This window comes from Urocitellus parryii, chromosome 4, assembly GCF_045843805.1.
Source record: "Urocitellus parryii isolate mUroPar1 chromosome 4, mUroPar1.hap1, whole genome shotgun sequence".
Lineage (NCBI taxonomy): Eukaryota > Metazoa > Chordata > Mammalia > Rodentia > Sciuridae > Urocitellus > Urocitellus parryii.
Window position 1 is genome coordinate 64738601 of NC_135534.1, and position 25132 is coordinate 64763732.

The 25132-nt window shown below is 40.1% G+C and overlaps 1 protein-coding gene across 1 annotated transcript in view; it reads right to left on the reverse strand.

The window, feature by feature from the left end:
• The window catches only part of C2cd3 (C2 domain containing 3 centriole elongation regulator), a 143277-nt gene that overhangs the window by 9494 nt on the left and 108651 nt on the right, over positions 1-25132 (reverse strand). The window contains exons 28-32 of the mRNA XM_026379501.2: positions 22974-23107; positions 18026-18196; positions 15399-15619; positions 11764-12667; positions 7005-7116 (exon numbers count right to left, since the gene is read on the reverse strand). Coding sequence (XP_026235286.2) covers positions 7005-7116; positions 11764-12667; positions 15399-15619; positions 18026-18196; positions 22974-23107 — 1542 coding nt within the window. The remainder of the gene's footprint in view (positions 1-7004; positions 7117-11763; positions 12668-15398; positions 15620-18025; positions 18197-22973; positions 23108-25132) is intronic.

Genomic DNA, 25132 nt, shown 5'->3' on the forward strand with positions numbered 1-25132 from the left:
TGGAATATTACTCAGCCATAAAGAAAAATAAAATTATGGCATTTGTCAGTAAATGGATGGACTGGAGACTGCCATGTGAAATGAAATAAGCGAATCCCCCCAAAACCAAAGGCTGAATGTTCTCTCTGAGATGCAGACACATGCTAAGGGGACAAGGGGCTGGGATGAGAGCAGGAGAATAGAAGTACTTTGGATTAGACAAAGGGGAATGAAGGGAAGGGAGAGGGATGGGAATAGGAAAGACAGTGAAATGAGCTGACATAACTTTTCTATGTTCATATATGAATATATAGTTAAAATACATTCTACTGTTACGTATAACTAAAAAGAATAATAAATAAAAAAACTAAGTTAAAACCCAACATCATGGATACCCCTATATTAAGAAATAGAGGAGGGCTGGGGATGTGGCTCAAGCGGTAGCGCGCTTGCCTGGCATGCGTGCGGCCCGGGTTCGATCCTCAGCACTACATACCAACAAAGATGTTGTGTCTGCCGAGAACTAAAAAATAAAAAAAAATATTAAAAAAAAAAAAAAAAAGAAATAGAGGAAATGGGGGGCCCATCAAAGGAGGCTGAGCAGGAGCAGCCAGCTGGGGAGAAGGAGAACCAAGGAATGATGCCTCAAAAACAAGTAAAGAAAGAGAATACAGTGGAGACAGTCTCCATGCGCTTCTGAGAAGTAAAAAAAATTAGGTATGAGATTTGGTAATTGGGTTAGAAATATGGAGTTTAAATTTTTTTTTTTTTTTTTTTTTTTTTTTACAATCTTAACAAGTGTCACCCTCCTTTCTTTCCCAGTGGTAAAATATGTGAAGAGTGGGAATTCACTTGGCTAGTGATAGAAAAGTGTAGGTCTAGTTAGAAATAGTCACAGAGGAGATAGTTGGGGCTGGGTGGGGAATGCTGAGAAGCGAGTGGATTGATTCTTAGGGACAAAATTAACAGGCCTTGGTAATGAACTGGCTGAGGGTCATGAGATATAAAGGAGGAATGAAAGATGATAACTATGCTTCCTGAGGAGTAACTGCATGGATAATGGCTGAATTTTCTGTGATGAGGAAGCCGGTGGTAATGGAGTATGCAAAGGAAGATATGAAATTCAAGTTTTGGACTTGATGAACTGTTTGTACCACATCAGAGACAGGACATGCCAGGTGTGGTAGTGTATGCCTGTAATCCCTCGGAAGGCTTGGAAGGCTGAGGCAGGAGGATCGTGAGTTCAAAGCCAGCCTTAGCAACTTAGGGAGGCCCTAAGCAATTCAGCAAGATCCTGTCTCTAAATAAAATATTTTTAAAAAATGGGGGGTGCTGTGGATGTGAGAATCAATTACCAGTAGGTAACTATGCGGTTAAGCGTGCTCCAGGGTTCAATCCCTAGTGCCAAAAAACCCCCAAAACAGGGGCTGGGGATGCAGCTCAAGTGGTAGCACACTTGCCTAGCATGCGTGAGGCACTGGGTTCGATTCTCAGCACCACATAAATGTGAAATAAAGATACTGTGTCCACCTAAAAACTAAATAAATATAAAAAAAAAAACCCCAAACAACAACAACAACAATAACAACAGACACAAGACATTTAGGATGCAGTTGGATCTATTTGTGTCTGCAGCATGGGAAAGAAGCCCAGCCCAAAGATAAGAATTTGAACTTTAAATAATAACTGAAGTAATCAGAGTGGCTGAGATGATCCCAAAAGAGAAGAAAATCTGTAAGAGCAGAAGACATAGTCTGAGGAACACAACATGTAAAGCATATTAGCACTGCTCTCGTCTTCTCCTTGCTCTTTCCCTTTAGTGAGCTGATAAGACTAGTTTGCCTACAAGCAGCTAAGCCAACAGAATCAGAAATAACTTTAAATAAAACCAAGAAGTGTCTTGGTAAAGAATCACTTCACTGCAAAAGGGATAAGAAAGTAAAAGCAGCAAAATCAAGTGACTCATGAGAGTGAGCCTGGGCAGCTGGAGGGCTGTGCAGCAGGTCTAACCAGCCATCCATCTCTCCCTTTCCTTCCTGAAGAGGAGACAGCAGGGGGATGAGGCAGTGAGGAGATGGGAGGGTTAAGGCTGGCTTCAGTACTCTACCTGTGCACCACTTGCTATTCTACAGCACCACCTCGCGAGGCATGATCCCCCCAACTGACAGATGAAGCAGCAGACTCAGAAATGTAGGAAAACCTGGCTGATGTCACACAAATCCCTTACAGATCCCTACACTGTGGTGGGAAAGACAAGGGAGAAAACTGTTTCACAAATTCTTGCAGTGGAGACTGTCTGGGAGGTTCCTGGGCTCAGGTGCGTCATTTGAAGGTGGAGTGTAGGATTAGGTCTTCCCTAGATCTTTTGGGGAAAAACCAGAGCAATTGATAATAAACCTCAGAAGTGGAATGAATGACAGTTCTAAAATGTTAAAAGACATAACAGAATCCAAATTAAAATCTATATTCAATGGGGGAAAATATCTCTAAAAAATGAAGGCAAATAAAGATATTCCAGACAAATGGAAGCTGAGAGAATCAATTACCAGTAGGTAACCATGTGAAATTCTAACAAAAGCTTTTCAGGCTAAAGGGAAAGGGTCCCAGATATAAATCAGGATGCAAAGATTGGATGAAGAATACTAGAAGTAGCAAATATGTGGGTAAATATAAAAGACTATTTTTTTGTCTTAAATTCTTCCAAGAAAGGCCATTTTTAAGATTTTCAGAGACTCCAAACTCAGAAGATTACAGTGTCCCTGAACAAATATAATAATTCGGAATTAAATCTAAAATAAATCATAAGGATAAGGAAGTCAATCAAAGTTCTGACTTATCCCACGGTCACTATTTTTGGTACTTAAAAAATTTAATTCTTAAAAATATTTTCTCTTGGGCTGTGGATGTGGCTCAAGCGGTAACATGCTCGCCTAGCATGCACGGGGTGCTGGTTTGATCCTCAGCACCACATAAAAATTAATAAAGATGTTGTGTCCACCGAAAACTGAAAAATAAATATTAAAAAAAATTCTCTCTCTCTCTCTCTCTCTCTCTCTCTCTCAAAAAAATATTTTCTCTTACTTTCTGGTCTCTACTTGCTAGCATCAAATTAAACAACAGAGAGAGCACCAAAGAACTATGATATTTATCTGGGAATATGCAAGAGCACTACGGTGCAGAGCAGGTGTGCCACAGAACCCAGGGGATGAGGGAGAGGGAAACTAAAAGGCAAGATGAGGACGACATATGTTATTTTGAAAAAACAATCCTTGGCCACAAGGATTAATACCAAGGGTGTTCAAGGATCAATAACAAGGGTGACTGGCACCATAGTTGAATAAACAGTTGTTGGACAGATGTCCTTGCAGAGGCTTTATGCAAGGTAGTGGTTCCAATATAATCTTTTATGACAGTGCTTATAAAAGATCTCCTTTACACCTCCCAGCTCTACTATTGTTACTATTATTAGGGTTTGACCCAGAAATTCCTATTTCAATTCTGACAACTTTCAAACTAGTGTCTTCAGCATACACTCAGTTTGACTCCTAGATTATCTGGCAACACCTGTCAGCCAGCTAAGAGCATATGACTCTCAGAAAATCTGTTGTAACAAATGCATGTAGTGAGAGAGACCTATCACCAGCAAGCATGATCAGCCTCCTGGGATTTCCTGGGTGGAGGGTCTTTCAGTTTGAAATTGGGACAGTTCTGGGAAAACTGTGGTGATACTGGTTATCCTAACCAGGACCTAGAATAAGGTCTCAGGGAGAGAAGTGGCTCTGAGAGCAGCAAGCAGTGGAGTTTTACTCTGGGCAAGGAAAAAAAAATGGATTAAGAAGTGCATGGCCCTGGGTTCAATCCCCAGCACCACAGGGGAAAAAAAAAAAAAAAAAGGAGTACATAGTACATGAGGCTTATCTTCTCAAAACTTGACTTGCCATTTATTTGAAGGGAAACATTTCATCTCTCTCTCTCTCAGACCTTATGTCTTATGTTTAAAAGACTATCACAGGTGTGGTGGCACATGTCTGTAATCCCAGTGACTTGGAGGCTGTGAGACCTTGTCTCAAAATAAAAAAAAAAATAAAGTGCTGGGGATGTAGCTTGGTGGTAGAGTGCCCTTGGGTTCAATTCCCAGTTAACCCCTTCCCCAAAGACTAAGATCCTACGTCCCCTGGGAGTAGGCACATCATAAAGGCAAAAACACAAAGGCAGGTATAGCAGTTCTGCTTGGCAGGTGAGAGATGATTGCTCTACTGGAACACAGACCTCCATTCCTGTGGCACATGCCTTATTGCCACTTCACCCACTTGGCTAGAAGGGTAAGACAGACAGGGAATTAAATGTGTCTACTTAATTCCTGTCATCATCCTATTAGCTACTCATGATTACTTTGATGTTGTTTTGGAGACTTAGAAAGGAAGAAGATGAGCTGGTGACCATAAACCAAGGTAGGAATAAAGACCACAAAAGTGCAGAGCTTCCTGGGCAGGGACTGGCATCTCTATTCCCCTAGGAAAGGATTTACAATATTGACAAAAACTGAAATGTATGTGGGAACTAGAGTGATATATGTGCCAAAAAAACAATGGTGTTGGGAAGGTTGGAGGACAGAGGGGGAAAGAAACTAGTAAAAGTATCAGATTGTAAATGGCTTCTCTTCTGAATCATAATGGCTCAGGACACTTCTGAACTGATCCCATCTTTTATCTGTTGTGGCTTCTGGGAAAACATATAACATATCTGAATGTTAATTATTTATTTTGAGATTTATTTAAAAGAAGGAATTTTTGGCTAAAAAAAAAAATACATCAAGTGTCATGATTTTCAAGTGGTGTAAAAGAGCAGAGTCTGGAGTGAAAAATTGAGGTCCCCAAGTGACCCGGGCAAGTGACTTAGCGATTGTTCATCTTAGTTTCTTTATAAAACATAAAGTAGAAATAATAATGCCTGGCAGGTTATAGGAAGCTCTGAGTCTCAGTTTCCTCATCTTCTAAATAAGGAATAGTCTTATCTCATTGGGTTGTTATGAGACTTAAATGAGTTTGAACATGCAGAGTGCTTAGAATAATGCCCACTTCTACAAAATCTGTAAACTAGAGGTCACTATCACAATGAATAAGCCTGCTTATGTATGTATGTATATATGTATGTATGTATGTATGTATGTATTTGGGACCAGGGATTGATCCTAGGGACACTTAACCACTCAGCCACATCCACAGCCTTTTAAAACAAATTTTTATTTAGAGACAGGGTCTCATTGAGTTGTGTAGGGCCTTGTGATCCTCCTGCCTCAGCCTTCTGTGCTGCTGGGATTACAGGCATGCAACACTGCGCCTGGCCAAGCTTTTGTTATTTATTTATTTTTTTTAAAATGAGATTTTTTAAAAAAATATTTTTTTAATTGTAGTTGGACACAATACCTTTATTTTATTTATTTATTTTTATGTGGTGCTGAGGATCCAACCCATCGTTTCACACGTGCTAGGCGAGTACTCTGCTACTGAGCCACAACCCCAGCCCCAAGCTAATTTATTTATTTTTTATTATTATTTTTTTAATCAGGATTTCTTTTTTTTAAATTAGTTATTGATGGACCTTTATTTATTTATATGTGGTGTTGAGACTCAAACCCAGTGCCCCACACATGCTAGGCAAGCACTCTACCACTGAGCCACAACCCCAGCCCACCAAGTTAATTTATTTTTAATACTAAGCTTGCATTAATCTCTGAAATTTTACATGTGTACACACACACACACACACACACACACACACACACACAATTCTACTTCATGGCTCCTTTTTCTACTGTCACTACCATCCTACTTTCAAAGTAGGATGCAATCAGATGGGAAAGAAAATGGATTCTTCATTCAGTTTAAGACAGATATTCTCCTGTACTTAACACTCTGCATTTAGAATAAGGCCTCAACTCCTTTCCTGGGCTTACACATCTGGTCCCTTTGATGTCATTATTTCAATGTCACTAGCTTTGATCATGTCAAGCTCTTTTCAGCCCCAGGGCTTTTTCATTTACTGTTTTCTCTGCCTGGAATGTCTTCTCCAAGTTCTGTGTAGTAGTCAGGAACACAGATTATGAAACTAGATTGCTTGTGTTTCAATTTTGGCTCCACTACTTACTATCTGGGTGACCAGAAAAGTTACTTAACCTCCCTTTGCTTTAGTTATAGGGTCAATAACAGTATGCTTCTTATCAGGCTGCTGAGTTAAAAAAATATGAGGTGCTTGGAACAGTGCCTGGTACATGGAGTGAGTGCACCTCCGTGATGGTCATTCTTCACCTTACCCAGAGCCTCCTTAGATAGATCCTATTCTTAAAGTGGCATCTAGTATGTATAACATTCTATAAATATTTTATTTTTATGATGTGTACTCCATGAAGACAGAGAGTTTGTCTATCATATATTTACTGTTATAAACTCACCACCTAGGATAATGCCTGAGGGTACTCAATAAAGAAGTTATTATTATTTTTTTTGCCACAAAAGTCAGGTGCTTTGCCAAGGCAGAAAAGCAGAGAGCTGGGATTTGTACTAGAGTTCTAATCACCTACCTCAGTTACATGATGATAGTTTTTGGGGTGTTTTGCAAACAGCAAATATCATTGATATTACTTTTCTCCTTTCCTCAGGGGACCTCACTCTGGTCCCCTGAGGATGCATCTTTTGTTTACTGTGTCCTCCTACTATCTACCTTTTCTTAGCTGGAGCTCCCATAGAAATCAGTATGTATGGTCTTAGCTGACTCTTGCTTTTATGCTTCTGTGCTGATTTTTTCTCTTCCTGACAATGCCCTGCTCTTATACATCTGCTCTTCCTCATGTTTCCTGAGTTCCTAGCCCACTACTGGGTCCTCAGAACAGGCTCAATGCAAGCATGAGGAGTGACCATATTGCAGCCTTTCCAGGAAGATGACTCCAGGCAGCTCCACATGCTGTGCACATTTTTAGGGAAGAGAGGATGACTCTACCAGAGAGGGTAGAGTGGCTGTTCTCTTACCTCATTTGTTGTGACTGGTGGTGGCAAAGCTGCAGAGTGTGAGAGCAACCGCAGGGAGGCCTCCAACTGCTGGGGAGGCAAAAAGAAGTTGGGCACCACAATAGGCTCTGGGCTGTAATGGTAGTTAAGGAACAAAAGTAAACCTTACCACACCAGCAACTCCACTGACCTTAACCATACCAATTCCCCAACATATTCCTGCTCTGAATCCTTGGCTCAAGTTGTTCCCCCTCATGGAAGACTCTACCCACTCCTAACAAATCATGGTCTAGGTCTACATTTCTTTATGGATCAGTTCAAATGTAGCCTCCTCTAAGAAGCCCTCTCTTAATCTTAGCCCTTCACAACAGCCAAAACACAGTTAGCAACATAAGAATGCTCAATTACTTACATATGAGATAACTCTCAATTTGTTTCCCTCACTATTCCTCATGTTTCTCAAGGAGCGAGTTATTTCCTTTAGGAACCTTAGTATCTTCTTAGTGCCACATGAAGCTGGTACGTGGCAAGTGAAGAACGACAATTGCTGCTGGCCCACTGGTTTAAAGTTGACCTTTTACCAGTTTTCTCTCATATGTGGTAACTAGAGAGGAAAAAGGAAAAGAAGTATGTGTGTGTATGTGTGTGGGGTACAATCTCATGAAGGGAGCTCAGTAGAGGAAAGGGGCCAGGGGAGGGAAAGAGGAAATATTGGGGAATGATAGTGGCCAAATTAGTTATGTGTATGCACAAATATGTAAAAACAAATTTCGCCATAAAAAAATATGGGAAAAAAGAAAGCTGACCTGTTGGATAGGGGAAGGGGTGGAAGGTGGTTCCAGGGCCATGGACTTGGGAAGGACGGAGGTACTTGGTGTTGAAAGAGGGCCTATCTGCCTCGATGTTCTCTGCTCACATTCAGAAACAAGGTTATCCACATAAGAGGCTGTCCACAATGGTCCATCCAATTTGGAAGTGAACCCTACTAGGAAGGTTCCATAGCCTGTACTTCTGCCTGTACCCTCTTAAGGTGCTGTGTTGAGACACAAATATTTGTTCTTCAAATATCCGCTGAATCAAAGCCCTGATTCAGTTTGGTTCAACTTACAGGATGGTTGAGGAGACGGTGATGTTCCAATTTCTTGTTTGTCTAATAAGCTAAGTATGGTTCTGATTCCAATTTGTTTACCAGACTTTCTATTTTATTGTTGATCTTCCATGTTAGACTCTGAAACCAAGAGGGCAGAGATGGATCTATCTTTTTCATAGCCATATTCCTGTCATATAGTGCAGTGCCTAGCTGAATGAATGAAATGTATCCAAGTCCAGCTTTGGTTCAAGTTCTCGATTTTTCTGTAGAGAGGTGGGGTGGACTGGAGGTCCTGAAGGGAAAGAACACTTTGACCCAAGCCTTCTCTGGAAGTGCAGATGAGGCAAAGCCTATTCGTTGCTGCTGACTACGAGGGCTCCAGTAGCTAGATAGCCCACGCTGTGAGGAAGGAGCAGTGTTGTAGGAGGATCAGGGCTGGGTCTGAACACAGAAGCACTCCTCATCCTATTACCCATTGCCTGCTTAGGGTCCTGCACCAACAGGTAAATCCTCCAACTTTTAAGTTATTTCTCCTCAGTTTATAAAAATATGCAAGTTTTCCACTTAGGAACCAACCCTGCCCTCTTGCCCCCAATCTCGGGTTCCCTTCTAGTTACTACTCAGCTTTGTCACTTACGGTGGACAACCTCAGGTGAGTTCACTTTTTGTGCCTCAATTTCTTCATTTTAAAGATAGATATGACAACAGTGCCCACAGTCTGTGGAGGATTAAGTGAGTTTACACAGGTCAAGTGCTTAGAGTGGTGCTTGATACAGCAAGGACTCAACATTCTTGTCTCCCCAGCTTATGGGGAAAAGATGCCTGTTCTGGCTGTCTTCCCCACTAGTTCCCTTACCCACGGAAGCCTGGTCTGTTTCCACCACTGCAAGGTCCCCTTGCTCAAGCCAGTGAATGTGTACCAGGCCCCTCTTCGGAGTGAGGGCTGCAACCTGAAACTTTTACCTTACCTGCCTAGCTCCCAGCTCTGCTCAGCTCCTGTTTGGCTGTACATTTGTCTTTATACACTGGTGACCCATGGGGACTCTGTCTCTGTGCATGGCCCTCCTTTTTCATGCTGTTACCCTCATCAGTTTCTGGAGAGGCCCCCCTTTATACCTGATTCTGTCTGAACTCCAGGGCTGCATCTCTTCCTGAATATCTCACATGCACATGTCCAAAATGGAAATCTATGTCTTCCTCTAAGTAGGTCTCTTTATGTGGTGTTCTCTATCCAGTAAATGACAACATAAACCTTGCTTCTTATGGCAGAAATCTCTGAGTCATACTTCATGTTTTCCTCCTCATTCCCTGCCCTCTCTCTGGTCCTCTTAAATCTATCCCCTTTCTCTTCTTCATACAGCACTCTATGCTTTAGGTCAGATTCTTTTCAAGTCTTATTATCCCAGATTTCCTGGCTGTTCTCCCTGATCTATAAGGCATTGAGTGACTTTTCCAATTTATAAATCTGACCATATCAGACTCTTGCTTAACAATTAACATTTACCAGACACTATGTACCAGGCAAATTAATTTTTGCAAAACCCTGTAAGTACTATTATTTGTCTCCATTTTACAGATGAGGAAACGGTGTTTTTTTGCTTCTAGGATAGAGTTCAAGCACCTCAGCCTGGTCTAAGATCCAGGCTCTGCCTCACCTCTCACTTACCTCTGGGTTTCAGACACAGTAAACTGTGCCACTGGTCAGGCTTTCACCAGGCTAGGCCTCTGCACACACAAAATGCCCTGGCTTGAACTTTCCCTTGGCTCTGCCTAATAATGCCTATTCATCTTTACTAACCAGCTCTCATGTCTCTTCTACTAGGACACCTCCAAGCAGAGTTGTGGCAGTTCCCTCTTCTTACTTCCACATCTCACTATAACACTTGGATAAATAAACTCTGTTTACCTGACTGACTCCTACTAGATAATGGGAACCTGAGGTAAGGTCTTATTCAAATCTGTCCTCACTACCTAGCACCAGGCCTGGCAATACTCATTTTGCTAAGGAATGAATGGAGTCAGGTATTACGAAACACACCTTAATATCTCAGTGACTCAGGAGGCTGAGGCAGAAGGATCAAAAGTTCAAGGTCAGTCTGGACAGCTTAGCAAGACCTTGTCTCAAACAAAACCAAACAAAAACAAAATCAAAACACAACAACAACAAAAAAAGGACTTGGGATGTGGCTCAGTGATACAGCACCCCTGGGTCCAATCCCCAGTGCTGGGAAAAAAATAAACAGAGCAAAAGAGAGTGTATGGTTAGGAAGGCCTGAATTCAAGCAGCCTGAGGACCTGGACAAACATAGCAACTCCTCCAATAACCATATCAGGAGCACAACTAAACTGTGAGGGTAGAAGTATCAGAAGCCAGGATGAGTGAGGCTGGGAAAAAACTTAGCAGGAGGTAGTCTGCCCTGAATCCTTGGGTCCCAGCCACCTCCCATGTTAAATCTTTGAGGCTACTCTCCCACCCTTGGATTTTTCTCTAACTGTATTAAGTTACATCTGTGTACGAATATCTCTACCCATTTGATTTCCTCAATAATCTTGTGAAACTATGTTAGTACAGTTTAATTAGTATTTACTGATTCTCCTCCCCTGTGCAATGCAAGGTAATGAGAACAGAGAAAAAGAAAAAGTCACTGATTTGGGGAGCTCAAAGTTTGGTGGGTAACAGATTACCGCCTCCCTCTTACATGAGAAGAAATAGGCTCAGAAAGGTTAGACCTGAAGTCACAAAGGTAATAAAATGCTGGGTTTAGGAGGACTAAATCAGTCCTCTTGACTTCTAGCAAAGACGTTATTCAATGAAGTGTCCTGCTTCATCTAACTAGCCTGTGATATCCCTTATTTGTTGTCAGGACACAAAGGTGACCTGATCTGAACAGCTGGTTAGGTGTAGATGTAAAGGCTGCAGACGGTGCTGAGTGAGTTTCCTTTCCCTAAATCCTGCTGGTCTGTTTCAAAGGAGAGAGGGGGAATGTCAGGTGTTCCCATCAAAGGTGCTATCTATTCTGGGGGCTTACACAAGTCCAACTCAATGGTGCCCACTTCACTTTAGCTCTATCATTTGCTTTTTTTTTTTTTTTTAAATTACCTCTTAGGAAAGTCACTAGAACTCTGAGCCTGCTTCCTTACATGTAAGACAGATGACACTTGCCCCAATGAACTGTGAGGCCTGAAATGTCTATAAAGTGCCTGGCACATAGTATATGCTCAAACAAACAATGGTAGGCTCTCTTTCCTTTTTTTTTTCCTACGTCTTCTACTTCTGTATTTTCCTTTCCCTGTACTGGGGATTGAAGCCAGGGCCTCATGAATGCTAGGCAAATGCTATATCCTTATCTATACCCACAGTCCCTCCCTCTAGTTCTGTTTCAAATAAGATCCTGAGCATTGCCTTCGAGTGGCAAAATACCCAACATATGAATTAGATAAATAAGGTAGGCAGGCTTATGGCTGCTTCCAACACCTAAACTCAGTTCAAAGAATTATGCTTCGGAGGGCTGGTGTCATGGTAGATTTGTAGCACCTGTCATCCCAGTCTTCTGAAGGGTCTTCCCATGCCCCTCCAGTGCATCCCACTAGAGGCCATTGCTCATACTCACTCTTGGCTAGCCTAATACTAGCATCCAAAATGCTAGGAGATGGCTTAAGGGGCCACTTGTGGGAAATGCCAAAGGATACAGAAGGCTCTTCTTTGTGGACACCTCTGATCCAGTTGTCACCTGCTTCTGCCTGATGTCAGCACAGTGAATGCGTGGCTCCTTATCTTCCCTTTTGCTCTGGGAGGCTATGTGTACAGACAACTTCTCAAAGCTATCAGTAGAGTCACTGAGCTCACTGGAGACAGCTCCATCCTCAGCCTGGGCCTCTGGCTCAGGCTCCTTGTCCTGATTTGCCTGTGATGAGCTCCATCCAACAAAAGTATTGCTCTGTTGGATTCCTGAGCACTTCAGATGTGGGAATAGGTGAGGGCTGGTTAAGTTAGACTGTTCAACCCCTGTCTTAGAGTCCCTATCTTCATAAGCAACACTTTGAGTAGAAGAACCCTGCCTAGGCAGAGAGTTGATAGCTTTTTCTGGGCTAGACAGAAAGCTACTTCTGACCTTAATCTCCTCTGCTCTAGGGGAAGGTTCTGGAGAAGGACAGGAGGGGCCTTCCTTCTGTACCTCATGAGGCTGAGGGCTGATGACCTCACTTGTGTCTGACATAAAACTGGACCAAGGGCTAGTTTTGTCTGTCACAGTGGTTATCTCATTTAGGGTCCTGGGCTCAATAATGTCTTCTTCGTAGTCCTCATCACTGTAGAGTGGGCCCGCCTCAGTATCCTCACTTGTAATGGGTACCATATTTCCCAGAGACTCATGGAACATTCCTCCTCCATTTGAGGTCTCTTCAAGAGCAGGAGGAGATGGGGAATTTGTGCCTTCAGCAGCAGCTCTTGCCAATGTCTTGTTTGGAGTTGTGCTTTGTTCTTGTGTGGCTTCTATGTCTTGAGCATCTGGGACTGTGGTGACCTCTCTGCTTCTACTCCTGGCTCGGTGAGAAGTCAAAGCTGCTTGAGAATTCCTGGTGATAGTCTGCAGATCTGAACAGCAACAGATATCACTCTTATTACAAGGCAGGGCCACAGACAATTCAAGGTTCTCACATTGGCCTTTAGCTTCAGAGGTAGCCTTTCAATCAAATTTGAACAAACCTTAAAGTAGTTAAACCACCCAAGAGTCAGTAAAACTATATTCAAGGCAGTACAATTTCTAGTACTTTATTCTAATATCAGAGGACCAAAATCTAATCTATTTATAGTTGTGGATACATCTGTGGAAACGGTTTTCAGGACTATCTGCTCATGCTCAGGAATTTTCAGGAACTGGGAGTCCTGGCAGGCATGTTCATGCTTCCATTTACTTCAGTAATTACCTATATTAAAAATCAAAATGAGAATCTACTTATTTACCTATTTGACAACAGTTACTAAAACTATCTATTTCATGTGGTAAATAAAGTCAAGAAAATATATACCAACCACAAGATAAGAGAAAACCAAGGCGGCAGGGTATTGGAAAGAGCACAGGCTTTGGAGCTGGTCAGTCTTGGTTTCAAATACTTACTGTCCCTTGTTAACTTTGCAATCATGAGTAAATTGTCCTCTCTGAAGCTATTTATCTTAAATGGTGATTAACACCACCCATTTCACACATTACAGTAAAAAATATACAAGGTGGCCCTGGGATTCAATCCCCTGGAGAGAGAGAGAAAGAGAGGGGAGGGGGAGGGAGGGAGGGAGAGAGAGAGAGAAAAGTTTACCTTCAAGACCCTCTAGTTTCAATCCTACAATTCTTGTGTCTCCTCTTTTAACATACCCTTTCTTCTAATTGCTTCCATTCTCTATCCCAAACAAGCCTCCCTTTTTGCTCTTCTGCTTTCTTTCTTGGGAGGAAATTTCTCTGGCTGACTACAGAATGTGAGCTTGATGAAGGCAGAGACAATAACTGTCTTGTCTACCATCATATCCTACTTGAACTAGTTATAGAATTGAATCTGGAGTAGTTGATGATCAATAAGGAGTTGAGTGAATATATCCAAGCAAGTGGAAGTCAAGCATGGAGCATATACCTGGGTCTTGATTAGTGATATTAGGCATCTTGGGAGAAGCAGAGAGGAAGAAAGTTTGTACCTGATATCAATCATGGTATATGCTTACCCTCACTACCTTTAGAAAACTGAATTTATTCATCTCTGTGTGGAATTTTCACTGTATGTGTCTCTGTGTGTGTATGTGTTTGTGTATGTGTTTGCATGTAATGTTGGGGATTGAACCCATGGCTTCACTCATGCTAGGCAAGTGCTTTACCATTGAGCTACCTCCCCAGCCTAGATTCTACATATTTTACTTGAGCAAAATGACACCAAATGAGGGCTAAAGATGCTGACCTAGAAGATCTCTCAATGTTCCCCAAAGTTTGCCTGATAAAGATTTCCAGTTTTTTTTTTTTTTTAAGGGAGGTGAGGGCAGGTACTAAGGATTTAACCCAGGGGTGCTTTACCACTGAGATATCCAATCCTTTTTATTTTTTATTTTGAGACAGAGTCTTGTATGTTGCTGAGGCTGGTCTTAAACTTTCAATCCTCCTGTCTCAGTCTCCTGAGTTGCTATAATTACAGGTGTGCAGCACTGCACCTGGCAAGATTTCTAGGTCTTAACCTTGGATCCTGATTTAGTAGAACGGATTGGGACCCAGAAATTTGTATTTTAAAATAAGTGTTCCAGATGACATTTTTGGGGGAGGTGCTAGGAATTAAACCCAGGGACTATCTACTACTGAACTACCCACCCAGTCATTTTTATTTTTTATTTTGAAGAAAGTGTCTGGCAAAATTACTGAAGGTCTCACTAAATTTCTGAGGCTAACCTTAAATTTGTAATCCTCCTGCCTCAATCTCCCTACTCACTGGGATTATAGGTGTGTGCCATAATGGCCAGCTCCAGTTAATTCTTATGCTCAGGCAAGTTTGGAAAATTCTTGTTTTAGGGCAGTCTCATTCTTCGATGCACACTAGAATTACCTAGGGAGTTATAAACAATGCTAATGCCTGGCTTCCACCCTTAAGAGACTCTTGTCTGATGGTACACAGGATTTTTAAAAACCCACTCAGTAATTCCAATATGCAGCCAACGTGAGAACAGAGCTCTAAGGGGCTTTTTAAAGGATGGAATATGGATTCCCAAAATCTAGAATTACTTTGCCTTGTTAAAAATGCAGACTTCTGAGAATTAGAATTTTAAACACACTTGTAGTTGATCTTTTCTGAAAAAGAGAGTGGCACAAATTTAAGAACTCTTTTTTTTTTTTCCTTGGGGAAATTGAAGCAAGAAGGGAAAGGAGCTGGGTATGGTGATGCACACCTATAATCTCAGTGACACAGGAGGCTAAAGCAGGAGTATAGCAAGTTTGAGGTCCAAAAAAAAAAAAAAAAAAGGGCTGGTGATGTAGCTCAGCATAAAGCACTCCTGGGGTGGGGGGAAGGAAGGGAAAAGGAAAGGATAAGCTCAGGGTCAAACAGCCAAGTATACTCCAGAAATCCGCAAGGATCTGGGTCTCCTGCCTCTCAGTCCAACGCTCTTTCCATTGCTCCATGTTCCTGTGCCATATTATACCACACTACAATGTCCCTTCTTTTAAAAGGACGATGGTTAAAAAAAAAAGAAAAAGTTATAAAACCTTTGTCATAGGGACTTGTTAGGGGGCAGACACTGAGATCCTTTTTGAATTGGCATCTAGTGACCATAACTCAATAAGAAAGGCTCTGAGCCATACCTGAGATTAAGGAGCTGACTTGCACCACCAGGTTGTTAGATTTTTCCAGGATACACTGGCTCTCAGGGTCTAGGGTGCTGGCTTCTGGCCCAATATGGTCCCCATGGTTCTCCTGGCTCTGCAAGATGGCAGTATGAGTGTGAGGGCTCAGAGGCAGAAAAGGTTTGGTGAGCTTCTGGCTGAAGTACTTCTGGATCTGATCTAGCTCACTCAGATTCTTCCTGGAAGGGGGAAAAAAAAAAGGAAAAGATGACAAAGGGTCACTCTTGGAGATTATGAGATTCTTTTATGTACCACTGATGTAGGACCTTAATACCTCCCACTTGGTCCATTAATATATAGATCCCTCTCCCTTCTCTAACTCACCATTCATCCTTTACTCCTCTGACTATGATTCTGCTGCCAAGTACAAATCTGCCCCTTTCTGTCTGGTTAATATGGTTTTTTGATATCTGGAAAAATGCAACCTTTTTTTTTTAAAAGATATATATTTTTAAAAGATGGACACAATATCTTTTATTAATTTTATGTGGTGCAGAGGATCGAACCCAGTACCTCACAAGTGCAAAGCAAGTTGAGCTATAACCCCAGGCCCCAAAATGCAACCTTTTAAAAAGAACTACTCTTAACCATCATGCCAGTACTCACTTCCGCTAGTCAGACAGAATAAAAGCCCTACTCCAGGCCAACAATGTTCTTTGCTACCTCATAACCATTCCTGATCCTTTAAACAAGTGCCCTTTTCTAACCAGCTTTGCTTGACTTTCTAAATGGGTTCAGGACAATTTGGAGGGCTACATACTCTTAAACTGTATCACTTGTTATTTTAATAAGCCTTCAAGTGAGTCTGATACAATGATTTTGGGGAAACACTATATAGGGCAATGGGTTTTAACCTGGTGATTTTGCCCCCATGGGACATTTGGCAACATCTGGAGATATTTTTGGTTGTCACAACTGAGGGAGGGGCACCACTGGTACGTAGTAGATATAGGCCAAGAATGCTAAACATCTTACAATGTATAGGACTGGCCGCCACAACAACACATCTGGCCCAATCATCAACAGTGTTGAGGTTGAGAGAAAATGCACTAGGGTGAATTAGTTTCTTTTTTCAGTGGATTCCAAATAGGATAATAACCCAATAAAGTACAATCAAACCATTAATAGTTAAACTTAAATAGCCTTGATCACCAGCATCTTGCTAATCTGAGATGAGAATCTGAACACATTACTTCTTTGTAATATGAGTTCAGGCAGTTTCCCATAGTCTATAGCCCAAATTCTCCATCCTTTTAAACATATCTCATTAAGCAAAAAAGAAGTTGCTGATGTTTCTTTTCTGAATTTGCATTGTACAACTAAAGGAAAAGTTAGTTTTTTTCCAAATATAAAACACTTTAAATATTTTTTCCCTCAAATTTTACATTCTCCTCCTTCCCTCCCTAGCACTTTCCATTGAGAATAACTATTCTAAAAGTCAAACACTTAGGTTAATATTCAAGGCCCTTCATGATCTGACATCCATAGAACTTGCCCTACTCCTTACACTTTACTAATTGCACTGCTGGTATCTTCCCAAACCTGACTTGTTGTTACATGCATCTGGCCTTGATAATAATATTCTTTTGGTACACAGAACCTTTTCCTTCAAGGATCAGTTCAAATGTGACTTTAATTTTTTCCATCTCTAACTCAGAATGTTGCTCTTCCTCTGTCTACTCGGCCAGGAAACCTACAGTTCTTATCACCCCACATTAAAATTATCAGGCAATAATGTTCAACTCTTCCACCAGGAAACAAAGAGCCAGCATTGGAAGTCAAGTCTATTGAATTCTGAAACCAAATTCCTCCACTAACATTTCTCTCTAGATAACCTTGAGGCCAATCTTGCTGATCTATGATGGCCTTTTCAATTCTCACAGTGATTCTCTGGTTCAGATGCTAATTAAACTAAGAAAGGAATAGGGAAGTGTTACCAGAACAGAAGCTGGTCTGGAAGAAACCAGTGATTGTGAAGATAAAGACAGTAGGCAGGGGGCTAGGGTTGTGGCTCAGCGGTAGAGTACTCCCCTAGTAGAGGCGCTGGGTTTCATCCTCAGCACAACATAACAATAAATAAAATAAAGGCACTGTGTCCAACTACAACTAAAAAAAAAAAAAAGGGGGCTGGGGTTGTGGTTCAGTGGTAGAGCGCTCGCTTAGCCCTGGGTTCGATCCTCAGCACACATAAAAATAAATAAATAAAATATTGTGCCCAACTACAACTAAAAAATAAATATTAAAAAAAAGGACAGTGAGCAGGATGAGGCTTTATAAACTTTAAAAAGGATGTGAGGCTGTGCAGATGTGAGACTGGTTATTATTAAGTTTTGGTGAATAAGCTAAAGTTCCTATATTTATGTGCGGATCATTTACTTTTCTAAAGGAGCGGGAGGCTCTAAACTGAGAGATTCATCCATGAGGAATACCTATGAGGCTCCAAAGGTTCAATCCAATACTAACATGCACAAGAGCCCTCTACTAAATCTCCCAGCTCAGGGGTAACTGATGGTGGTACTGCCTGGTGCCACTGACATTCACTTTGTGCATCACAATGCTTTCTGTGTCTTAGCAGAGTGCCTCACCTGAGAGAAGTCAGAATGGAGGTGTGCGAGGACAAAGGCGATGTGGTCAGTTTGTCATCACTTGTCAAGATTGCTTCTCCTTGCTGTAGGGATTCATGAAATCGGCGGATGTTCTGCACATGCTCTTCATGGCGTGTTGCCAGGCTTCTTGTGGTACCACCGGTACCACTTCTGTCCAGAGAAAATGGGAGCAAAATAAATTCTAAGCCCATGAGAAAACTCCTAGTGTGACAAAAAAAAAATCACTCTCTTGAAATGGCATTGCAAACCTATCCCTAATACTATATTTTTGGTTACATCAACTCTTGCTTGGTTCACAAAAGTCTTCCAAATAGTCCTGCCTTCAGTCTTACCCACTCCACCTTCTTCCATTCTCCACAATTATAGCTAAAGTGATTTCTCTAAAACAGATCTGATAATATCGATAATAATAACAACATATGGAGCCCTTATTTTAATACCAAGCCTTGCTATAAGCGTTCAGTGAGTGATTAATCTATTTCATCACCATCATTCCTTTCTAAAGTTCTTTTTTAAAATCTACAGTGTAAATCTCCAATTTCTGAGCATGATATTAAAAATGTGACTCCAGTAATAATTTTTTCTTTTTTAAATAACAGCTTTATTGAGATATAATTCACATACCACATGTTCAACCCATTTAAAGCATACAATTCAATGGTTTTTAGTATATTCACAAAGTTGTATAAGCATTACCACAATCAATTTTAGAACATTTCTATCACCTTCAAAATAAACCCCAGGGCTGGGATTGTAGGCTCAGTGGTACAGCATTTGCCTAGCATATGTGAAGCACTGGGTTCTATCCTCAGCACCACATAAAAATTAAGAAATAAAATAAAGGTATTGTGTCTATCTATAACTAGAAATATTTAGAAAAAAAAACCCATAACCACTGCAATCATTCCCATTTCTACCCCAAACATCTCAGCCTTAGGTAACTACTGATTTATCTTCTGTCTCTATAATTTATCTATTTTGGATAGTTCAAAGAAATGGGATCATATAACATGTTTTTTTTTTTTTGTTGTTGTGTGACTTTCCTTCCATTTGGCATGTTTTCGTGCCTCCTCCATATCATATGCATTAGTACTTCATTTCTTTTAATAGCCGAATAATATTTCATTGTATAAATATACCACATTTTGTTTATTTACTTGTCATTTGTTGGACATATGGCTTGTTTCTACATTTTGGTTATTAGGAGTAATGTTGCTACAAGAAAACATGTAAGTTTTTGTGTAGACATATCTCTTCATTTAGGAGTATAATTATTGGGTTAAATGGTTACTATACATTTAAATTTTTAAGGAACTGCCAGACTATTTTTCTAAGCAGTTGTACCATTTTGTAGCCTCACTAAGCAATGTATGAGGGCTCTGATTTCTTCACATTCTTCCTCACACTTGCAATATTTGTCTTTTTGATTATAGTACCTTTAGTGGATGTAAAGTGGTATCTTATTGTGGTTTTGTTTTCTATCTCATGCTTATTGGCCATTTGTACATTGTTTTCGGAGAAATGTCTATTCAGATTCCTTGTCTATTTAAACAATTGGTTGCTTTTTTTTTCTTTTCTTTTTCTTTTTTGCAGTGCTGAGGATTGAATTGTGTCTTGCAAATTGTGACTTGCCTTGCAAATGCTAGGCAAGCACTTCTACCACTGAGTCACATCCCCTACCAGATTATTTGTTTTTTTACTACTGAGTTCTAAGAGTTCTTTATATAATCTAGGTACAAATTCCTTGTCAAATCTGTGATTTGCAAATATTTTCTCCCATTCTATGGGCTGTGTCTTCATTTTCTTGGTGATGTCATTTGCAGCATGAAAGTTTTTAAGTTTGATAAACTGAATTTATCTGTTATTTTTCTTTTGTTGTCATATCTGAATCACCATATAATCCAAACTCACAAAGATTTACCACTGTTTTCTTTGAAAAATTCTACAGTTTTAGCTTTTACATTTAGACATGTGACCATTTGTAGTTAATTTTTGTGTATGGTACAAAGAAGAGGTTTGGTGGGTACATAGGCTCTTGCCTATAATTCCAGTGGCTCCGGAGGCTGAGTCAGGAGGATCACAAATTCAAAGCCAGCCTCAGCAAAAACACAGTGCTAAGCAACTCAGTGAGACCATATATGTACTTAAATAAAATACAAAATAGGGCTGGGGATGTGGTTCAGTGGTTAAGTGCCGCCCCTCAGTTCGATCCCTGGTACAAAAAAAAAAAAAAAAAAAAATTCAACTTCAATCTTCCATATGTGGATAGTCAGATGTTCCAAATACCATTTGTTGAAAAGACTATTCTTTCATCATTTAGCCATCTTGAACTTTTGTTGAAAATCAGTTGAGCATAGATTTATGAGTTTATTTTTGGATTTTCATTTCTATCCCACTGATCTACATTTCTATTCTTGTGTATTTTCTTGCTTACTGTAGCTTTTTAGTAAGCTCTGAAATTGGGAATTTGTTCTTTTTTAAGGCTGTTTTACTTTTTCTGTGTTTCTTAACCATCCATATGAATTTTAGGATCAGTTTGTCCATTTCCAGAAAGAAGTTAACAGCATTTTTGATATGAATTGTGTTGAAACTATAGATCAATTTGGGGATTGCTACCATCTTAATAATACTAAGTCTTCCAATCTATAAATGTATGGGATATTTTCCCATTTATGTAGATCCTCTTTAATCTCTTCCAATAAAAACATGGCAGTTTTTACAGAATACATTTAATACTTCTTTTGTTATATTTTTTTATTCCATTTGGTGTTATTGAAAATAAAACTTTTCAAAATTTCATTTTTGATGATTCATTGCTGGTGTACAGAAATATAATTGATTTTGTAAGTTTTGAAAGTTTCTCAATTCTAATATGGTAAAAATTGATATATATAACTCAAATAAACAAATCTCTTTGGGGTCATCAATAATTTTAAAGAGCAAAGTGAGTTCTGAAGTGGAAATGTTTGAGAACCACTGCTTTGCAAAGGTAGAACCAAAATATACAGTAAATGTTATATATTTAAAGCATACAATTTGATGAGTTCCAATACATGTAAACATCTAAGGAAATTATTACCACAAGATAATGAACATATCTATTATTTCCAAGTTTCTTTTTGCCTTTTGTAATTTCTTTCTCCTTCCCTCTCTCTTCACTTTGCCTTGTCCCTAGACAACCACTTACCTGTTTTCTGTTACTATATCTTAGTATGCATCTTCTAGAATTTTATATAAATGGAATTATATACAACATATTCTTTTATTATAGCTTCTATTCCTCAGCATAATTATTTTGAGATTCATTTTGTTGTTTATCAATATTACATTTCTTTTTATTTTTGAGTAGTATTCCATCATATGGATATACCACAATTTGGCTATCTGTTCATTTATTTGTTGATGGACACCTGAGTTGTTTAGAGTTTTTGGCTGTTATAAATAAAGTATAAAGATAAAAATCTTGGAAACTGCTGCTCCAGGAGTTTCGCATTATTATTATTATTATTATTATTATTATTTTGGGGGGTACTGGGGATTGAACTTAGGGGCACTCAACCACTAAGCCACATCCCCAGCCCTTTTGGGTATTTTATTTAGAGGCAGAGTCTCACTGAGTTGCTTAATGACTCACTTTTGCTGAGGTTGTCTTGTGATCCTCCTGCCTCAGTCTCTTAAACCACTGGGATTACAGGCATGCACCACTATGCTGGGGTCATATGTATTATTACATGCGTGTAAAAATGATTTGTTTCTTTTCTCATTTACTATTCATGACAACCCTTGAGTAATATATTACTTTCATTTAACAAATAAGAAAATTAAGGCTAAGGCTCAGAGAATTTAAGTAATTAGCTTAAGATCACATATAACCAATGAGAGAAAAAGCCAGGACAGAACTCCAAATCTGTCTGCTCTCCAATACACTTCACCATCAAGACTTGGAACAAGGAAGGGTCAGAAACAGTTGGATTTCTGTTAGGTGAGGTGGTTAGAGAGGGAATTACAGTTTACCCTTAGATGAATGGCTGGATTAGAATGTGACATTTTGATATGGTCTTTGTAAAAAAGTAACAGGGACATTTTTATGTGAAAAAAAAGCAAACCATTAAAACTTTTTGCTTTTCAAATTACTAAACAATGAAATTAGAGACACTCTCATCCCACCCATGTGTCTCTGACTGATTATGGTCAAACAATACTTACAGATAACAAAAGAATTATCTAAACCTTGGACCTAGGATTTGACAGACACATAGCTCTTTCTATTCAGAGAAAAGAGAATCTCTTCATACGGTAACCAAATAGAAAATTACTTACCAAAGGAACAGGACTTGGAGTGTGTAAGCAGTATGAGAGGGTGTTTTAGAATAAAGGGTCAACTCACTAACTGCTATTCTGGAGTGGGTGTGGTGGGAGAAGACTCCCTGCCTCCTCCCTAAGGTGGGAGGAAAGACACAGCAAAGACTCTCTGGTGGAAGCCACTAGGGTCTGGAAGGGAGTGGAGTGGAAAGAAGCAATCTTACTGTTGGGCCTGTCTCCTGACCAGATGGAGCATGCTCTAGCCCTGATATCAAATATATGATGATGGTTGGCATAGTGAAAAGGATGGGCCAATGGCTCTCTGCAAAATAGCTTGCATATTTTTGGGAGGGGAAAGATGATATATTTCTCCCAAAATGTTAAAGGCCTCTGAGGATAGGAGTGTTTCCTGCAACAAAGTAATACTTTGGTAACAGTAAACTTCTAATTCCTATCTTAAGAAATTTTATTTTCACAGATCTTAGGGTTAGAGGTGGGGGGCATTGTGAGTTCAGCAAAGCTTTATCCTATCTCTAATTTCTTCCTCTAATGAAGGAGATATGACAAGCAGTTCACATACTTCCACTCTTTGACCCCACTTCTTCCCATCAAGACATTTACTCACTTCCCAGGAGAAGAGAAATCAAGTTCCTTTGAAGAGGTGTGAACAAGCTGATCCTGGATATGTTCTACAATACGGCTGGGGAATGCAGCATACATATCAGAGGCAGAGAAGGAAAAGGTATTATATATTGGGATCTGAAAAGCAATGAGAAAAATAGTACACTGGTTACCATGAACTCTCTTGGAGCAAAGCAGTATATAAATAAATTTGTAAAATTTATTCAGTAGAATTTCCACTGAAGTCTGTTTTCTATGTGTTGAGCACTGTGCTAAGCTATTAGCATTTATTTTTCTCATTTAAACTTTACAATTATCTTATGAAGTAGGTACTATTATTATCCTTATTTTATGGACTATGTCATCAGATTGTTTTTTTGTTGTTTTATCTATATTTATGCTCTTGTTCCTCCAGCTAGTTTGTAAACTCTGGCTGGACATTATCTTGTATTTATTTTACATGTGAGGACCAACTGGTTGTGGTAATTCTTTCTTTCTTTCTTTTTTAGTTGTGGATGAATACAATACCTTTATCTTATTTATTTATTTTTATTTGGTGCTGAGGATCGAACCCAGTGCCTCACACATGCTAGGCAAGTGCTCTACCACTGAGCCACAACCCCAGCCCTGGCTATGGTATTTCTTGTCTTAAGACTATTAGGGTTGATTCGAAGAAAAAATATCTTCTATATATAAAGACCAATGAACCCTTGGTCATTTTCTAATGCATTTATCCATTCAGTAGGTATTGATTTATACTGTGTGCCAGACCCTGGGCCAAGGATGCATGAAGAAGACATGAACAAAACACAAGTCTTTGCTTCAACAGAGCTCCTCTATCTGGGACAGTTAGGAAATTTCTTACTTTTAATTCTTCTTTAACAGTTGAACTCTTTGAAAGAGTTGTCTCTACTTACTATTGCCTATTCCTCTTTTTCCTTTCTTTTTTATTTTTTAAAATGAAAGACCAATGATTTTAATGTAACAGACTTTTAAAAAATAATTGATATGGTTTCAAATTCTAATCTTATTTTATTTAAAAACAGAGATAAACTTCATGGAGTATAAAATTCACCCTTTAAAAGTGTTTGGGGAGATTCAAGGTGGTGGGCTACAGCGAGGCAGCATTCTGTGTTGCTTAGTGACCTGGGACTCAAGTTGTGAGAATACTGCTTCTCTGCAAGGAAAATTCTTGCTCCCATGCAGGAATCACGGCCACCCAATTACTCACCCATGCAGGACTACTGGGTACCTGAGCGGGCACCATCCACACCTGCACAGAACTTTCGGCCACCCACCGAGCACCAAGCAGAAATCACCAAGGCCACTCCCATGCAGAATACCCGGCACACGCAGGAACTTACTCCTGTGTGGACCCCCATCTATCAACTGGGGCTCCCTGGTGGCCACCATCTTGGAACTCTACAGCAACGGATAGACTCCCCTACGTGCAGTAGCCTGCCTGTTCCCTGCACCCAAGAACTTCACACAGGCTCTGAAGTCAGCTGATAGCCACACACACCACAGAGCTCATCTCTGAACTCATCCTCCAATGCCATTGCTTGCCTCCCCACACCCTACCCGACAGCCCACTGCTGAAAGAAGGCGCCTCCATCTTGGGCCACCTTCATCACCCTCTTCAGTGGAAGGCAACACCCAGTTTGGAATTCCAACTGGCCATGTACTCCCTCCTCTCCCCAGAGGCCACTACCCCAGCATAGTGACATCCTGAGGGTGGAGATACCAGCTAACAACAGACAACCCACCTATTGGTGAGAAGGGAAGCAGGAAAGACATGGACTTCCAACCAAAACAATCATGTTTCTTCCTTCAAGATTTTTTTCCCCCCTCCACCTCTCCATTCTCCTGCCCTCACATCCCTAACATATGTGAAATCAAGTATTTTGCAAGAATTAGGATTTTGAGGACTGGGAAGTCTGAATAGTATATTATAGCTGTGGTGTGTGTGTGTGTGTGTGTGTGTGTGTGTGTGTGTGTGTGTATATATATATTTTTTCTTTTATCCTACCAATTGCTACTATTTTAACATTTTTAATTTTTCTCAATATATATGTGTGTTTATTTTATGTACTCTACTGCCTTCCCACTTACTTGTCTACCCAAAATTACTTCCTTTCCCTTCTCCTGCTACTAATCTTCCTC